The sequence below is a fragment of the Penicillium chrysogenum genome (genome assembly GCF_028827035.1).
Source record: "Penicillium chrysogenum strain IBT 35668 chromosome Unknown utg000005l_segment0_segment0, whole genome shotgun sequence".
Classification (NCBI taxonomy): domain Eukaryota; kingdom Fungi; phylum Ascomycota; class Eurotiomycetes; order Eurotiales; family Aspergillaceae; genus Penicillium; species Penicillium chrysogenum.
This window is the reverse complement of record NW_026622753.1, coordinates 3,369,340-3,386,633: the sequence shown is the minus strand read 5'-3', so window position 1 is coordinate 3,386,633 and position 17,294 is coordinate 3,369,340. Positions and strand designations below refer to the sequence as shown.

The 17,294-nt window shown below is 50.4% G+C and overlaps 7 protein-coding genes across 7 annotated transcripts; 5 read left to right on the top strand and 2 right to left on the bottom strand.

Annotated features, from left to right (window-relative positions):
* Positions 1–17: 17 nt before the first annotated feature.
* Positions 18–4,348, top strand: N7489_009666 (uncharacterized protein; the record flags this gene model as incomplete). Its single annotated transcript, XM_056715416.1, has 5 exons — positions 18–107; positions 1,066–1,635; positions 1,701–1,915; positions 1,972–3,001; positions 3,053–4,348. 5 exons carry the CDS (start codon positions 18–20, stop codon positions 4,346–4,348), a joined length of 3,201 nt encoding a protein of 1,066 aa, XP_056563038.1.
* Positions 4,349–4,582: 234 nt separating this feature from the next.
* Positions 4,583–7,903, bottom strand: mph1 (3'-5' DNA helicase; the record flags this gene model as incomplete). The annotated part of the gene is made up of 1 exon (XM_056715415.1): positions 4,583–7,903. One exon carries the CDS (start codon positions 7,901–7,903, stop codon positions 4,583–4,585), a length of 3,321 nt encoding a protein of 1,106 aa, XP_056563037.1.
* Positions 7,904–8,749: 846 nt separating this feature from the next.
* N7489_009664 (uncharacterized protein) lies at positions 8,750–9,439 on the top strand (the record flags this gene model as incomplete). Its single annotated transcript, XM_056715414.1, has 3 exons — positions 8,750–8,864; positions 8,927–9,211; positions 9,264–9,439. 3 exons carry the CDS (start codon positions 8,750–8,752, stop codon positions 9,437–9,439), a joined length of 576 nt encoding a protein of 191 aa, XP_056563036.1.
* A 618-nt stretch (positions 9,440–10,057) lies between these two features.
* N7489_009663 (HD domain-containing protein) lies at positions 10,058–10,765 on the top strand (the record flags this gene model as incomplete). The annotated part of the gene is made up of 1 exon (XM_056715413.1): positions 10,058–10,765. One exon carries the CDS (start codon positions 10,058–10,060, stop codon positions 10,763–10,765), a length of 708 nt encoding a protein of 235 aa, XP_056563035.1.
* Positions 10,766–11,296: 531 nt separating this feature from the next.
* cap2 (F-actin-capping protein subunit beta) lies at positions 11,297–12,429 on the top strand (the record flags this gene model as incomplete). The annotated part of the gene is made up of 5 exons (XM_056715412.1): positions 11,297–11,325; positions 11,468–11,847; positions 11,913–12,182; positions 12,254–12,301; positions 12,356–12,429. 5 exons carry the CDS (start codon positions 11,297–11,299, stop codon positions 12,427–12,429), a joined length of 801 nt encoding a protein of 266 aa, XP_056563034.1.
* A 294-nt stretch (positions 12,430–12,723) lies between these two features.
* Positions 12,724–13,322, bottom strand: N7489_009661 (mediator of RNA polymerase II transcription subunit 11; the record flags this gene model as incomplete). The annotated part of the gene is made up of 2 exons (XM_056715411.1): positions 12,724–13,188; positions 13,242–13,322. The coding sequence occupies 2 exons, from the start codon at positions 13,320–13,322 to the stop codon at positions 12,724–12,726; spliced, it is 546 nt and encodes a 181-aa protein (XP_056563033.1).
* A 1,334-nt stretch (positions 13,323–14,656) lies between these two features.
* Positions 14,657–17,262, top strand: N7489_009660 (putative transcription initiation factor TFIID subunit; the record flags this gene model as incomplete). The annotated part of the gene is made up of 5 exons (XM_056715410.1): positions 14,657–14,911; positions 15,069–15,207; positions 15,262–15,305; positions 15,356–16,170; positions 16,224–17,262. 5 exons carry the CDS (start codon positions 14,657–14,659, stop codon positions 17,260–17,262), a joined length of 2,292 nt encoding a protein of 763 aa, XP_056563032.1.
* Positions 17,263–17,294: the final 32 nt, after the last annotated feature.

Here is a 17,294-nt window from a genome sequence, read left to right as displayed (position 1 = left end):
GGAAAGCAGAGCGCACTATGCTTTTTGATCATATGGACAGCAAGACCATTATTGTCGGCCACACCCTGCACAATGACCTGAACACCCTGGGCATCATACACCGCACGGTTATCGACACATCGATTCTCACCGCTGATGGAGTGTACAGGCCGCTTGGAAGGCCCTTTCGACAGACTTGGAAGCTCAAGGCTTTGGCAGATGACCGACCTAGTTGGTCAGAAGATCCCGGGAGGAAAACGTGGCCACAGTGCGCTGGAGGATTCCATGGCCACTAGGGAGGTGCTACTTCATTGCACCAGAAACCCTCTTGAATTGGAGGCGTGGGCTGAGGAAGCCCGAAGCGAGGAACCAGTCAAGTGTGAGCCGGAAACGAATGAGCCTGAGTCGCTAGAGGAATGGTTTGCAAGACGTTAGGTACATTTCTTCCGCGCGGTTTCTGTTGACCTCCTTCTTTTTTTTTCTTTTTTTTCGTGCATTTAGAACATAACACAACATGTCAGATTCAGATTGTTCAATTTTGTGTCTTAATTTTCAGACGATTGGGATTATCTCAAGTAACCCTGAGACCGCGCGTCCTGTGCACGGATGCCCAGGTAGGATTCATAACTTCAATATCCCAAAGAGAAACTCCTACGCCAATGGAAAAGCTTGTTAAACAGTGTCAAGGTTGCTATTTAACAATGTGGCTGGACACTCTCTATCACCCTTTCCAGGAACTAAAGATTATATAGGATTTGTGCGACTTTTTGCAGACAGGGTTGGAGTCAAGAAGGAAATTCACAATATCAATGTATTTTCCTTCCTGGGCTAAACACTAGGGGTATAATACTGGACAGGCCCAGTATATCAGTCACAATAGTGTCTGCTCTTACGTAGATAGTATTCCTCCATACATGGATGCATTGTTTGCTAGGCAGCATGAGTGTTTGCTTGTCTGTATGTTTGAGTCCTTAGGCTTTATGGCAGCAGATAGATGTTACTGTGGGTATCTGTCCATCCATTATTCTGACTGTTGATTATCTCTTCTTCATCGATCTATCTCTCAGAATCTATCACCACTGCAAGCAACGGAATGTCGAAGCCACCAGTCCCACCCCAACCCCCCTGAAGCCGGTCCAGACGGAGGAGGTCTACGATCTGGGATCGGTTGCAGATAATGCCCTGATCGTAGACGAGATCCTGCAATACATTGTCCGTGAGGATTTGGAAGACCTTGGGGAGAGGAGAGTCTACTCTCGAAGGCATTCCCAGGAAAAGAAGGAGACCGAGGAACAGAGAGATATGCTTGAACAGGTTACCCAAGGTATTTGGGGACTAGTTCAAAAGATTTGCTCGACAGAAGACTTTGGTTCTCTAGGGCTTCCCTGCATCGACAGCCACCTCAAACAGGAGGCTTTGAGGACATCCATCGCGGAGGGTAAGGTGAACGAGGGATTCTTGCGGAAATTCATCATACGTGCCTGGGAGTCAATCAACGATGACCGGAAAAGGGCCAAGAAGGGTCAGAAGGGTCAGAAGGGTAAGAAACGTCAACGATCATCCCCGGACCAGAAAGGCAACAAAATCGACCTAGAGGACCGGAAGTGGCGACCAGATACTCAACCCAGTCTAGAGGGCACAATGATAGACAATGATGTGAGTGTGTCCCATTGAAACCCATTAGAAAGATGCGCCTGTTAACCATTCGGGAAAAAATATAGCTCCAACCCCACGAAGTTACCTTCGCTCCTCTCACAGCCATCACCGACGACCTGATCGAAAAGCTTGCCAGCCCTGATTTCCACGTGCATAAATTCAAGTCTTATCCTACTGAGATTCAATGTTTTGGATCTCTACAGCTCCTCAAAGACAGGATCCACGGATGTATACTGCCCGAAATACGGCAGTTGGAAGGGCAGAAAGTGACCAGGAAAATGTAAGCCTACACCACAAGAAATATGCGGAACTTCTATTAATCTTCATATGTATCAGGCTAGACGACATCCACAGAGTCCAGGATCCTCTCTCTGAATGGCCCACTATTGGTGGGTACCTGCTGTATATCACTTCTAGTGAGGCCGAAGAGTATTGGAGACCATACGCTGGCCAGGCAACCGTGTTAGTACGCCGCGTACCTCAACACATCACGGAAGTTATACACGGTCGTATAAACACACTGTGCTACTGGGTTGCCTCGAAACCGGGACGACAACTGAATTTCATAAGGCTCTGGGAGATCACACCAGAGGAGGAAGACACGCACCAATCCATTGAACTCCTTAACACCCTCCTTGAACTCCTTAACACCCTCCTTGAAATGATATTTTGTCTCGGCTTCCAAACGTTGCCACAGCAAACACTTACTCGTTTTCTTGGCGATCAAGAATTTTCCCTTCGTGGACTCAACGTTGTCTCTCCACTCTTACAAAACATCACATTGTCCCCAAGCGAAAGAGCAGAGTTCCGTAAGTGGCTGCTATCGTCACCTAGTCCCGAGACGCGACAGTTCGCCGAGGCTAGGTCAAAGGAGCTACAGCAAAAGCAAAGATCGTCGCTTCAGCCATCCTCTCGAAGATCCAGCTACACAGAGATCGAGGGCGCATTTCGCGAGCAGATAAAACCTTATCTTTGTGCCTTTGTTAGGGGTGAAGCAACCGATGGACCATCGAGCAATCTACTGTCTCCCATCGCTAACACAGAGATTGGTAAGGACGTGGCTGCTTATTTGGAGCAGCAAGGTGTTGAGAGGCATCTATGGGCATTTCCAATTGGTTCAACTGAGGCTCGCATTGGATTTGTCCTAGACTTCGATATTCCCTCTCTCGAAGGTGGTGAAGAGCGTACTTATCAGACACACTTTCCTTTGGCTTTGAGATCTGTTGGTTTCCACAAAGAAAACTGTCTTACTTGGCCGTTCAATTTCCAGGCTCCGTTTGTCCCCAGAAAACTCAAGCTGGCCGGACCTGGCCACACACGTCTGAGGGACATCAATCGTCAGATCATCGATAATTCCAACCTGCAGGTGATCATCTTATGCGGGATCAATGCCTCGAGGATGTCTGTTCTACCTTAGTCTTCGTTTGAGAAAAGAACACTCGCTTTTGGACAAGCCTCGTTGGAGGCATTCCTACAGATCGAGCAGTCTGTGGTCACACGGGTTTATTTGAACCCTTTGGCACCTTTATCGGCACTTTACTCAGATGACTGGAGGAGTGGTACAATGGTTTCCCTCGCAATAAAAGTTGCTGCTTGCCTCACGCGAACGCGAGGGATTCAACCGTTCTATTTCAGGTCACGGGTAGCATTATCCGAGTTGGTGCGCATAAGGTTACGCGAGGAAGACGGCGAGCCCAAGTTGACCTCTGACTCAATCACTGACAGTATCTGGTCCTGGCTCTACACTCGAGGCTTCAAACCCTCCGATATACCCCGCCTAGAGACTATTGGTGGGTCCGTTAGTAGGGGCATCTTACTCGCCATGATCACGAGCCCTAGTCGCCCCAAGGATCCGAATAAAACACCTGAGCCAAGAATAATTCCGCGGGACAATCCTTCTCTTTTCTCTCGCAAATTCACCGAGTTGCAACTCCAAGAGATGAGGAAGCTCCACACTCAGAAGCAGGCCGAGTGGGACTTGGAGCATGCGGACTCTACCAAGAAGCTTTCCGAGGGGGAAGACGGTGACTTGCTGCGAGAGGATGAGGTCTCCGAAGGCCAGGAAGGTGTCAATCTAAATGAACACGTCCTTGAATTGGTTACGGACCCCACGGCGAAGCGTACAAAGACGGCCAAACACAGCCGCAAAGCAGAGCCCCCAATGGCCACTAAAGACAGCCGTGAAGCAGGGTCCCCCGCGACCGCTTTTCAACCAGCGAAGAAGAGAACCAACGACACAGTTCCTCCCGACAGAAGGGGAAAGGATCGAAATTGCTGTTGGTGCAAAAAGCCTACTTATGGAAAGAATACATATCCATGCTGGTGTGAAGCTTTGCAGGGGTCACTTTGTCAGCAGTGCTCCATAATTCTCAGCAATAGTGGCTATCTACCGATATTCAAACATCACATCCTGCACTTAGATATCTTCTGCGGCTTCTGTGGTTTCCTATTTGGTTCTGGTTGGAAATGGGAACCTAGCTCTGGCTTACCAGCTTGCAGTGCTAAATGCCATGCTGGTCTCAAGCAAAAATCCAGAAGACCCGAGGCCGGACAGCAGACACAGCGAGGCTTCAGATACCAGGATACAATTCCAGAAAAACTACCAATGACGGCGAAGCTCAGGGAATATTTCAAGAACAAATTTGGCATTGACACCACCAGAGAAGGCCTCAAGGCTACGGCAAAGAAAAATTCACTGGTGGCCGAGTTATAGTCCTCGAACCTTCCCATTTTGTTTGGTGGCCTGAGGGACCAGCGCCCACGGAGACAGCACCCGCCGGCAGCTCTCTCGCGGTCTCTACCTCTCTTTCTCTTCCATGTCCATCCAAATCCTCCGTAGAAATTGACGTACGCATTATTTCTCGATCCGGATCTTTATTGTGTAGCGATCACTAGACATATCCAGAGAGCTTACAAAACGCCTGTCTCTAGGTAGGTAGGTAGTTCTTCACTCATCACTATCTTCAATGATGGACCTGTTGGGTTTCCGACCCTTAGGTTTGGACCCACTACCAAACAAAAGGCTAGCATCCATCAATTCAAAATCCGAGTCATCATCATCAAAGTCATCATCCATGAAAGCAGAGGGATCATTCTTGGGTTCACGATCCGGGGATAACAAAGAAACAGCCTCCCCGCCAGCGCGGTTTGCAGTGGTCTTGGTGGGAGCTCGTCGGGCAGTGCTTTTAGATGGTGTTTTTAAGGGCTTTGAGTTGCGCCGAGGCTTCTTGGTTGAATCCTTCTGGGACGTTTGACTCGACTCGTCTGACAAGAGTGGTTCGCGAGCCAAAATATCTCGGAATCGATGCTCGCAGTTAGGGCCGGCCTCGTGCATCTTCTGTAAGGCTTTTACCATGCGCCGCGTGAGTGACCCATGCTTGACGTTTTTTGTGGGTCGTTCAATGAGTTGCAAACGTGGAAAGGCGTCATTGCGAGGGAATCGGATGAACTGCGGAGAAGCGGTACCGATGTTCTGATAATGTTGTTCAAGATCATTTTGCTCACTCGTGCTAAGAACAACGTCCTCCAGCGACGGAACATCCACAGGCTCGGGTGTGGGGGTCCGGAGTCCCTTTATGGGGGTGGCTGCCTTTTTGGATGCAGTGGCCTTCTTCTTCTGGGGTTTATCGCCACCCAAAGTCGAGGCCCGAGTAAACCCTGTTTCCACATCGTCGGGCATGTGGAACACCTTCGCAGGTCGCTTCGGTGCCCGCCCTTTACGTTTCGGTTCGGGCAGTTCTTGCTGCGAGTTTTCCGGTGGTATGTCGACATGTCGTTTATCGGGCACTGGGCGAACGCCCGCGGGCAAGATGCGTGCGGAACGATCGTCATGAAACGTGAACCGGGAGCCACTGGCAATCATTTGCTGCATTTTTTCATAGTTATCTTTCGCCTTAATATAGGAATCTTCTTCTTTGCCTTTCATCAATAGCAGAGTGATGTTACCGGCCCGCTTACGGCCAGTTCGTCCCATGCGCTGCAGCATGCGGATGGGCGATGCCGACGAGTCATAGCATACGATCAGATCGACCTCTCCAATGTCCAATCCTTCCTCGCCGATGGAGGTAGCAACGATCGTGTTGTATGTGCCTTTCTTGAAATCCTCAATGATTTTGAGCTGTGTCTTCTGGTCCATGCCTTCAGAGCCTTTCGCGCTTGATTGGCCCACAAAAACATGAGGCCGAATCATGGGCTCGTATCTTTTGAGCACTCTCGTGACCTCTTCAGCACTGTCACGGAAATGCACAAAGATCATGACACGGGTCGCAGGTTGGCTAGTGCCGTTCGGCAACTCTTTCCCTTCTCCCCTATCCATAAAGTGATTCAGAATCACTGACTTGAGATATTCCAATTTCGGATGACCGATGAACTCTGGATTCTTACTCCATGGCTCAAGGTGGCTGAGTAGCTTTTTGAAACTATCATCCTGTACAACTTGCTTCTGGTATTTGCCACCTCCGCCTTTCTGTCCCTCGGAACTCGATTTGAAATGAATGATATGGCGATAGAATGGCACGATACCATGATACTTGAGGAGGTCAATAGCATGGGCCAAGCTAGCAAGAACGGTGAAAATGGAGTTGACTTTGCCTTTCAAGCCGAAACTGGCATTCCGGCCAGCATCGGACTGCATCCATTGTTGCCTCGCCACTGTGAGACCGTACGCAGTCAACCCCATAGGGTCACGTCCCCAGTAGGCGTTGATGGTTCGGAGTTGGTCAAGCAAGGGCTGCAACGCTGCAGACATGAGGTCCATACAGAAAATCATCTCATCTGAATTCTCGAATGTTTCAATTTCGATATTGCGAGCGTGAACGTAGTCGCGAATGTCGATCGAGTTCTCCGTACGGATCTCGACACGTGCTATGTCCAAACCATCAATAACCGCCTGTACCGATTCGACTGTTGAGCCCGGCGTTGCTGTGAGAGCGAGCACGCGGAAACTGTTGTTGAAGCGTCGAAGGAATTTGACCACCTCCACATACGCATACGCACCCGTCGCGCGATGGGCCTCATCAACGACCAACAGCACGATTCGCTTAGGATCAGCGATTCCGGTCTTCAAGTCATTGATCAGTGTTTGGGGTGTCATGAAAAATACCCGCTTTGATTTCCACTCTTCGGCGCGAATACCCGGTGATGCTCCTCCCGTGAGCATGGTCGACTCCGAGCGTGGGATTCCGGCAATGTCCAAACAGGCCGATACCTGCTGTGAAACCAACGGTTTCGTCGGTGCTACAAAAACGATTTGCGAATCTTTCGTCCAGCGAAACCAGTTCAGCATAATCGTAGCCGCTATGAATGTCTTTCCCAGGCCCGTTGGCAAGGCCACCAGTAGATTGTGAAACAGGCCTGCTTGGGTGATATTGAACTGGTAATCTCTAGTTTTGCCCAAATTCGTGGGGTAGACCCATGTATCCAAAGCGTCTTTGACAAGTTTGTGTTGGGTTGGTAGCTCAGTCTTTTCTGGCGGGCCCCAGTCTGGTTGGCGCGGGACCAAGACCTCGAGGTTTGGAGCAACCATGCCGAATAACGTGCTCTGTCTGAGATGGGGCTGTCGAAATGAGCCTTGTTGATTAAATTGTGGACCTGCAGGCTGGACTGGTCGTGCTACTGGTGACAATGATGGCGAGGAATCGAATGCGCCTTCAGGTATGTCCTCCAGCTCAAACGGGACATCCGCGGAGACGTGCGTGTTTGTCTTTTCCGGCGAGGCAAGCCTTTTCGGAGCAGTATTGTTTGATAAACTCGGGGGTTGTAATATCGCTCTGGTTGTTTTCTCCTCTTCAAATGAGTCTAAGGAAGCCGCGATAGCGGCCATCAACTCCTCCTCATCATCATGGGAATGATTCCTCTCCTGTCCACCAGCACCATCTGGTCCTCCAGCTTCAAATTTTGGGGGAGGCGGTTTCGCAGCAGGCTTCTGCCATCGTGCACCCCGTATTCGTTCGGGGCTTGAGGAAGGTTGCGTGAGCTGTGTGACGAACATGTCATTTTGGACGCTGGCTTGCTTCAGTACACAGCTCTTATTTTTGGAGCGATTCTGGTATTCTTCGAGATCGCGAGGCGATTCTCGGCCCCGGGAGGGTAACCCGTCATCCTCCATATCAGAGAACGACTCTATCGAAGAACCGTCATCTTGACCTTCACGCTCTTCCCCGCGACTTCGAATACGGCGGCGTTTTGTGGGACGGGAGGGTCCATCGGGGGTCCCAGGGACTACAAAATCGTCATCATCGAAGTAATCCGACCCGGAATCTGTCGACATCGCGCGAATAATTGAAAGGCATTGCCGTTGTACTCCGTATGAGCAATCTCGCGACACGACGCGTAGTCAGGTGATATGATGTTTGTATGGTTTGCATTGTCTTGAGTCTCAATAGCCGAGCCTAGACGATTTGCGGGGTATACAGTGCCTACCGAGTACATGTTTATCATATTGACCAACTGCCTGATCCTACCCCTTAGAGGACATTTCTGTTTTGATATTCCACCTGACAAACAGTAGCCACATGAATTGCACTTCGTACTACAGAGTATGGAGTATGGAGTACAAAGTACATCCATCCTTTAAGCTTGTCTTCTGTGTCTCTTTGTGACTTTCAAGGTTCTCCCTGGTTTGAGGGCCAATAGGAACGGCAATGTACCCGAGCAGAGAATCGGTCGGTCCCTTACTCACACGCTAATGCAGTCAATCAATATTGTCCAGTTTGGGTTTACTGTTCCCCAGGGTCTCACTTTGCCCCAAAAACTACGGAGTAGAAGATCCCTTCCCAAGGGGGAGATTGTCCTGCACAATATACTGGTCCAGGGGAGTAAGGTAATTGCCGTGCATCAGTTGGATGAACTTGATCATAACTAAAGCGTCAAATTTCAGTAACTTTGACATCCTCGGATTAAAATCTGAGACATCACGAATGAAATAGCAGGTGTGTGCCAAGGGTGTCCGTTTGCTTTTGTACTTGTTATCCCAATAATCAAATAATATTTAATACTTGACTGTCTGCCCTTTTCCCACCCCAACTCTATCACTCTTTTCTACCAAATACTGTCACTACTTAGCACTTTCTTCCCTTCGCTGGTTTGATCATTCCTTGCTACTATATTATTCAACATGAAGTTCAGCGTCCTTGCTCTCTCGGGCTTGCTGGCTGTCGCTGCCGCAGACACTACCACCGCGAACCCTTCAATCATTACCAGTACTCCCGAGGTCGAGTGCGCAAAGAGCTGTAAGCTACTCTTTCGGGCAGTCACACATCTTTAGCTTGATATTAATTCAGCCCAACTCTAGGCGAAGCCAGGGATATCTGCTGCACAGCCAGCTGCTACCACGTGCCCTGTCCCAGCGATGAGCAGGCAAATGACACCAACGAGTGTGTTGCTGCCTGTCCTCAGGGCACTGGCTCCGTTGCCGACACTCAAAAGTACGCCGAGTGTGAGCGGTCCTGCTACAGCTCGCACTTCTGGGGCGGCAACGGCAGCGGTGCAACCGCAACCCACTCTTCCACCACCTCCACTGGTACCGGCAATACTGCCACCCAGACCAGCTCTGACTCGTCGAGCACCGGTTCCAAGTGTATGTCCACGTTCATTTTGTCGATGGAGACTCCACTAACGTCAGCCTTTAGCTTCGGGTGACAATGACAGCAATGACAACAACGACAACGATGACTCCTCTTCCTCAGGCACTGCTACCAGCTCCTCGGGCTCCTCGCAGGAGACTACCAATGCCGCTGCCAATGTCAAGCTCGGTACCTCCGCTGCTGGCCTCTTCGGCCTGGTTGTTGCTGCTTTTGCTCTGTGAGAAGATTGGATCGGGTCTTCGGTCGACTGCCTTGTAATTCGGCATGGTCTTACAGGACTATCTCCGATCTGGATCTATGGGGTAGCCCTGTTGGCCTTGTAACATAATTTTACTTTCTTCCGTGTGATAGTATCTTGACTACCCTCTCGGAGCCTTATTTAATGGAATGATCGCAATTTGCAGCCAGCGGACTCGGATCTATTCACGTTCCATGAAGCTTGTAGTAATTTCTCAACTTATATTGTTCCTAACCACATTGCCTTCCTTGCAGATCAGGCCCCGCAAAGTTAGCACCCTACATGTACAATGTACGGGCTTGTCTATATCGTCAATAAATTGAACCAGTTTCCACGTAAAACTGTGACACGCGTGTCGGGGCTATCTCTGCAGCTATAAGTTGACGCGACAAAAGAGTCGAGTACCATTCACCGCCAAAACGGGTTGTTTACTGCAATTCGGTAATTTCTTCAAATGTACTGTTTCCCAGGAACGAAAAATCCAGTAGTCGCCTCGGTATACAAATCAAACTTGCATCGTTGGCATAGGTCTTTGGTTTCAGTCCGTACCATCGAAGTAACAAAAAGAAAACCCCCTAACAACCGGATCAAAAGCCCCACAATGGATGATACCAGCGAAGAATTCCAAGCGCTCTTCAAGGACATGTCCGCTTTCGTGACAGAGTGCATGTCAGGCCATGACCCATCGCATAACCCAGCACACGTCCACAGAGTCGGAGCGCTCGCCAACAAGATCCTGGAAGCGGAGCGGGCACTGCACCCGACAACGCAATACAACGGGGCAGTTGTGAAACTCGCAGCTTTGTTACACGACATCGGTGACAGAAAATACCTATCCAAGATCGATGCAGCTCCTGGAAGCCAAGAACTCGACCCAACGACGATGGTGCAGCATGCGCTCCTTGCGCGGGGTGCGTCGCCAGACCTCGCATCCCGGGTTCAGACGATCGTATCGCATGTTTCTTATACGACTGAATGCAAGGATCCGGCGTTGATCCGGAGGATGATTGATGAGGATGGGTTTGTCGAGCTTGGAGTCGTCCAAGATGCTGATCGACTTGATGCCATCGGGGCTGTTGGAATCGGCAGGTGTTTTACCTTCCTTGGAGCTGTAGGGAAGAAGTATTGCGTTGATGGGAAATGGGAGATGGATAATTCCATTGAGCATTTTGGGGACAAGTTGGTCAAGCTGGAGGGGATGATGAAGACTACCACGGGGAGAGAGATGGCTAGGGTACGGACGGAGAGGTTGAATATCTTTGCTGGGTGGTGGGAGGAGGAGATGAGTCTTGTTTCTGGTTCTACTTAAGAGAGGCCTCTATGCACATGTCAACTCCGTGTTTAGTTCTTTTTACACTCCCCCGAGACGGTTGTGATATGTGCATCCTAAATACTCATATCAAAGATATCTGAGACATCTTAGACTAATAGGCCCTGCTCGAATGCCGGGCTTATTATAGTCACCCACTTCAGACGAGTCCGTACATAACCCGAGGAGAATGATTCTCTCCATTTCTTGTGAGGTCTCAGAAATCAATAATCCGACAATGGACTGTCTTCTCTATTAAGACCATGCAGGCAGTGGGCGTATTTCATATGCTAAATTCAAATACAATATATCATCAAATAAAACAGAGTCAAATAGGAAGGAACAACGGTAGCTATATATTCATGTAGTCTTTTCCGGTCTATTTATGGATGCTATCGAAGTTGAAATGTTTGTTTGATATTGATATCATGTACTGCCACGCAAGCAGCCCGAAACATACACGCACCTCATCCGCCCAAGATCAACACCGCCATTCATCAAGCAACAGATATACAACCGACCTTCGCAACCATGGCTGACGCACAATTTGACAGCGCACTGTGAGTAACTTGTCTCGCAACCAATATGGCCCAACAGACCCCTTTGTCCCCCAACCATGGCACTCACCATGACAATCCCCGATCCCGACGCAACCCCGCCCCATGCAGTCGGAGACAAGTGAGCTGACCACCCCTTCTGCAGCGACCTCCTTCGGCGTCTGAATCCACGGGACACCAAGACCAATCTGCAAGCCATTACCACAATCGTCCCAGACCTCACCGAAGACCTCCTCTCCTCCGTTGACCAGCCCCTGGAGATTCGGCGCTGCCCGCAGAGCAACCGCGATTACCTGCTCTGCGACTACAACCGCGACGGCGATAGCTACCGGTCACCATGGAGCAACGAGTTTGATCCCCCGCTCGAAGATGGCACCGTGCCCAGTGAGCGAGTGCGCAAGCTCGAGGTTGCTGCCAACGAGTCGTTCGATGTTTACCGCGAACTGTACTATGAGGGAGGCGTGGGGAGTGTGTATTTCTGGGATTTGGACGATGGTTTTGCCGGTGTGATTCTATTGAAGAAGGGTGCGTTACGGACTGGCCGAAGCCTACTATGCTTTAAATCGCGGCTGACCGTTTCCTTTGATTAGGTGTCACCCCAGGTTCCCAGAGCTCCGGCGAATGGGACAGCATTCACGTTTTCGAGGCCACCGATCGCGCTCGCATGTCCCACTACAAACTCACTAGTACCGTTATCCTCCACCTGGCCAACAAAACCGAGGCTCTTGGTGATATGGATCTCAGCGGGAACATGACTCGCCAGGTGGAAGTTGATCTGCCTGTGGAGTCGGATGCTAGCCATGTCGCCAACGTGGGCAGGCTGGTGGAGGATATGGAGTTGAAGATGCGGAATCTGCTGCGTATGTTACATTCGCTCGTCGCCGTTTAAAGGCTTGAGTGGTTTATGCTGACCTAGGCTTTCACATCACAGAGGAGGTTTACTTCGGCAAGGCGAAGGATGTCGTTGGCGAGCTTCGAAGTAAGTGGAGGTATATAATATCCATGCTGTTGCAATATGCTGACAAGAACATAGGCTTGGGCCCATTGTCTGATGCGAACAGAGACCGGGAAACCCAGCGGGAAATGATCATGTCCATGCAGAAGTAGTCATTGTACTGTTCCGACAAATATCCTGCTCGGCTAGGCCGATGAACTATACCTGTCATTGCTTTTCGTTTTGTATAGCGGAGTTCTGTGAACATGATCGAACACTGATCCATACATGCTTTGTGCCCAGCGTTGGTTACATGTACTACTCACTGTGCAGGTGTATGTATCATCTTCCAATGGGACCGCATTGTATTCGTAATTTCAATGCCAGTGGCAGCAGATAGTCCGGGGTATCATAAACGCATGAAGGAAACACAACCAATCGCACACAATGAATCGTCAGCTCGTTGCTCAATCCACCTGCATGTCCTCCGATTCATTCGCAGGCCTAGAATCCTTGCTTGTCTCGGAAGGGTTCTGCATCAGTTCAACGAATTCACGAGCAGCCGCCCACAATTCAGCCTCCTTATCTTTCCCAACTGTATCCTTCCTGCTATTGAGCCGACTTATATCCAGTGAGTTTGGCGCTCGCGACTTAGCTCCCGCGACTCCTTCGTTTCTAGCTCCGACTTTTGTGTCCCCTGCGCGTGAGCCCTTCTCGGGTCCGACGAGAGATGATTCCTCTAGGGAGTAGACCTGGCGGCGGAGGGTGACGTCGGCTGAGGAGAGAAGCGCGAAGTATTTCGCACTTGCTTCTTTAAACCGCATTTTGTGCGAGTCGAGTGATCCATCTGATGCAACGGCAGAGGGGTCCGGCTTGGCGTTGGTCAAGGCTTGGATCGCAAGACCGGCAGAATGAAGGAGCTTGGTAACATCCTTATGAAGAAGAATCAGCAAATGGTCCCTTATAAAGTATATGCTCGTAGTACCTTGTCCATCTCATTCAGCTGTCGAATGCGATCGGCAGAGGTAAAGCTAGGTAGCTCTTGCGGGGTTGCGTCTTCGCCCATATTGATTGGGTTGGGAGTGTATGAAGAGAGGAGTAGAGAGCTGCGTCCGTATGAATCAATTCTGCCAGATTTTCAGGCTTCACGTGTAGAACGAGAGATCAAGATCGCAATGGACATTGGAGAGCTAGCTTATTGGCTGGAATCACGTGCTTGAAGCTGCGGAGGTCTTAATAAGCGGTGAGGCAGCCCGGGGGATATCAAATTCAAGATATCAGATCCATTATCCTCTCGTTCAACGCGCGAAGTCCCATTACCTTTGGGCGCTATATACATTAGACAAACACTGATAGCTGACAACCTAAGTCCATCATATAAATCGCCGGCGATTGTACGCAACCCTGCTCAGTTGCTATCCTCCACCGCAATTGGAGGATCTGTCTCGAAGTTGTCGTTAGTTGTCGATTATGTCGGCACCAGGCGGAGCCCCAAGCCCTGGACCGCGCAGTGGCAGTATGGGACCAGGCGTAAACGGTAATGGGATGGCGATGCCTTCCCAACAACCATTACCTGGAACCCCCGTTCATTCTGCACCGACTCCAGGGCCCAGTGCACCACCAAGCGGTGCTATGTCGCAGCAGAATTTGAACCAAATAGTAGGTACCCTTGTCCTTGATTTGTGCCTTCTTTAAGATGTCTTGTTTCCCACATGCTCCCTTGCCCCTTTGCGATCATTGTTCCTCCTGCATTGTGTCCTGTGTGTTTCGGGATCCCCCGAGTTTGAGAAGCTTGATATATGGCGATGTTTCCACTGCATTCTCCCAGATCGCGACGACAGAGATCCAAGGCGGGGAACTCTAGGGCGTTTTGCCTCAGCATCGACGACATTGGAAATCCCCCGAACCCCCGAGCACCCTGTTCATTAGCAATTGCAGCCCTTGGATGATGGTCGAGCTTCATGGAGACAGCATACCACAATGTCGGTGGTTTTGTTGGTGCAACAAAGCTGCGAGTTTCTTATTCATTGGTGACTGCCTGTGGATGGTGACGGAAGTCCATTACGGAGGAGCGCACAGGTTTCTTTTCAACGCCGACCAATATTGTTTATTTCGCAGACCTCGAAAGAGGATTGCTAGCTCGCTGTTATTGGTCATCGCAACTCATGACCTGCGGTCAATGAGTACCCGAGGCATCACAACTCGAAAGTCAAACATACACTATTCATTCACGATTCTCTTCACACGGTTCTCACCCAGCAATCCTTCTTCTTCACACATCAACAAGTATCATTCATTCGGTTGATTCATCTTTGTCAACCCATCAATCCACACTTTTCTTTCTTTCATCTCCACATAAACGCGCCGCAGTCGCAAAACATCGCCAGAACCGTCGTGGATATGGAATCTGAAGACAAGGATTGGCTGCCCCCTCGTCGGCGAGGCAGTCGCCGACGCCGACACGCGGCCTCGCCGACGCAGAAGACGCAGAAGACGAAGACGCAGAAGACGCCGATGCAGAAGCCGGTGGCAGCTGATGTGACTCCGACACAAACTCCGGCGCAATCTGTGCCGCGTCAGATTGTGCCGCGTCCACCCATCGCAAAGCCTTTGCAGGCTCTGTCCGTTGAGGAGACACGCGCACGTGAACAGGCTGTCTGTTTGCTCACCAGGCCTTCTTCCACCACACCCTGCTTATCTTACCACAATTTCTTTTTCTTTTCCTTTTCCTTTTCCTTTTCCTTTTTTTTTTTTTTTTTTTTTGCTCAAATAATGCCCGCCTGAATGTACGCTGACCTTTGCCCTTTTTTAGGTTATTGACTATTTGGCCAAGAAGGGCTACAGCCGTACAGAGGCAATGTTGCGCATGGAGTCTGCCAACCAGGAGATTGATGGGCGCCCGCTCCCTCAGTTGGGGGAAGATTCTCGCCCCAAGACTCGACAAGGCTTTGGTGAGCTGGCAATCGAACCCCGGTGATTCGAAATACCAACTAATGCATTACTAGATTTGCTGAAGAATTGGGTTGAGGAAAACCTTGATCTGTACAAGGTGCGACAAGCAAGGTGTGACTTGATAACTCAATGCTAATTGTCTCACAGCCTGAACTTCGACGTGTTCTGTGGCCGCTGTTTGTCTATTCATTTTTCAATATGGTGACTTCTTTCTATCCTCAGGATGCGAAGTCATTCTTTGAAACCAACAAGAACATGTTCCTTCCTGAGCATACCGATGACATCCGCCACTTCGAACCTATCAGCTTACCGGAGCACCTACAAGATAACTCTGTCGCTAAGCTTTATCGAAACAACAAATACCGCGTTGTGTTAAGCAACCCCGCCTACACCAATCTTCTCCAGTTCCTGGAGAGCAAGGATAAAGAGGGAGGTTCTGTCATGAATGCAATTCTCAGCAGTTTTTGCTCAGTGAAAACTTTGGACCGAGCAGCAGATGATCGATTCAGTTTCGCTGCCATGTTGAACCAGATGAGTGCGGACCAGACCTTCCCAGCTGAGGATGAAGGCATTCCTGGACACCACCCTGGCTCTGCTTACACAGGTGACAACCCAGCCATGGCCGGCACACTTCCCCGCCTGAAACTCGGAAGACTCCCTATGGAACAACTTCTGGAGGAGGACGTGCGGGCTGAACTGGCTGAGGAAGATGCGAAACAACCTCCAGCCGCCGGCCGTAACACTCTTATTCAAGAGTTCGACCAGATGATTAAAAATGAAGATGACGACGAGGCACCTAATCGTGCAGATCTTCCGTTCCCTCAGTCCACTGCTCGTGACGTCCAGATTGAGGTGAAGAAGGTCATGGAACATCGCGATCGGTTCGAGATTAAGACTCGCACAGGTGGTGTTGGTCCTGGGCTTAGTGTGTGCATGTTCACGTTCCACAACACTTATGATGGGTATGTTCATCTGGCCCTTTCGGCAATAGAGAGCTTTATTAACAAATACACAGGGTTACTTGCATGGACTTTGCAGACGACAGCCAGGTTGTTGCAGTGGGATTCCAGCAGTCATATATTCGGATTTGGAGCCTTGACGGCACGAACCTTCAATCTGCTGACCCCGACCTTGATAACTCGCCGCCTGCTAGTTCGCGCCGCCTCATCGGTCATGCGGGTCCCGTAACTGCTGTTGCATTCCAGCCCTGCGCATCCGCTCGCGAGGGCCTTTCGGGGGATGACAAGGTTGCCACCAATGCTCGATGGCTGCTTTCATCATCCATGGACAAGACAATTCGCCTTTGGTCTCTTGATAGCTGGCAATGTATGGTCGTTTACAAGGGTCACGACCGCCCTGTCTGGGATCTAAGCTGGGGACCTTTTAGTCACTACTTTGTCTCCGGTGGATCTGACCGGACCGCCCGCTTGTGGGTGAGTGACCAAATCCGCCAGCAGCGTATCTTCGTTGGCCATGATCATGACGTTGATGTCGTCTGCTTCCATCCCAACTCAGCATACGTTTTCACCGCCAGCTCTGATCACACTGTTCGCATGTGGGCTGTTTCGACTGGTAATGCTGTCCGAATGTTCACTGGCCACACTGGCAGCATCACCGCGATGGAGTGCAGCCGCGATGGAAAGCTTCTCGCGTCCGCTGACGACCAGGGTTGTATCATCCTGTGGGATCTGGCACCTGGTAGACTGCTGAAGCGCATGCGCGGTCACGGCAAGGGTGGAATCTGGTCTGTCAGCTGGAGCGTGGAGTCCACGGTGCTAGTCTCCGGTGGAGCTGATGGTACCGTGCGAGTTTGGGATGTTGCCGGTTCCCAGGAAACCACACAGGGTGGCCGTATCATCGGTGAAACAGGCACTGGAACCAGACTGGATGCAGCCGCCAACCCATCGACGAGCCAGACCAAGAAAAAGAAGGGAAAGGATGTTGTTGTCACGGCCGACCAGATCAGCGCTTTCCCGACGAAGAAGTCTCCTGTCTACAAGGTCAAGTTCACCAATATGAACTTGGTTGTTGCTGGTGGTGCCTATTTGCCTTGAATGGCACCTAGGTCCGTTGTTCTTGGCGTCAT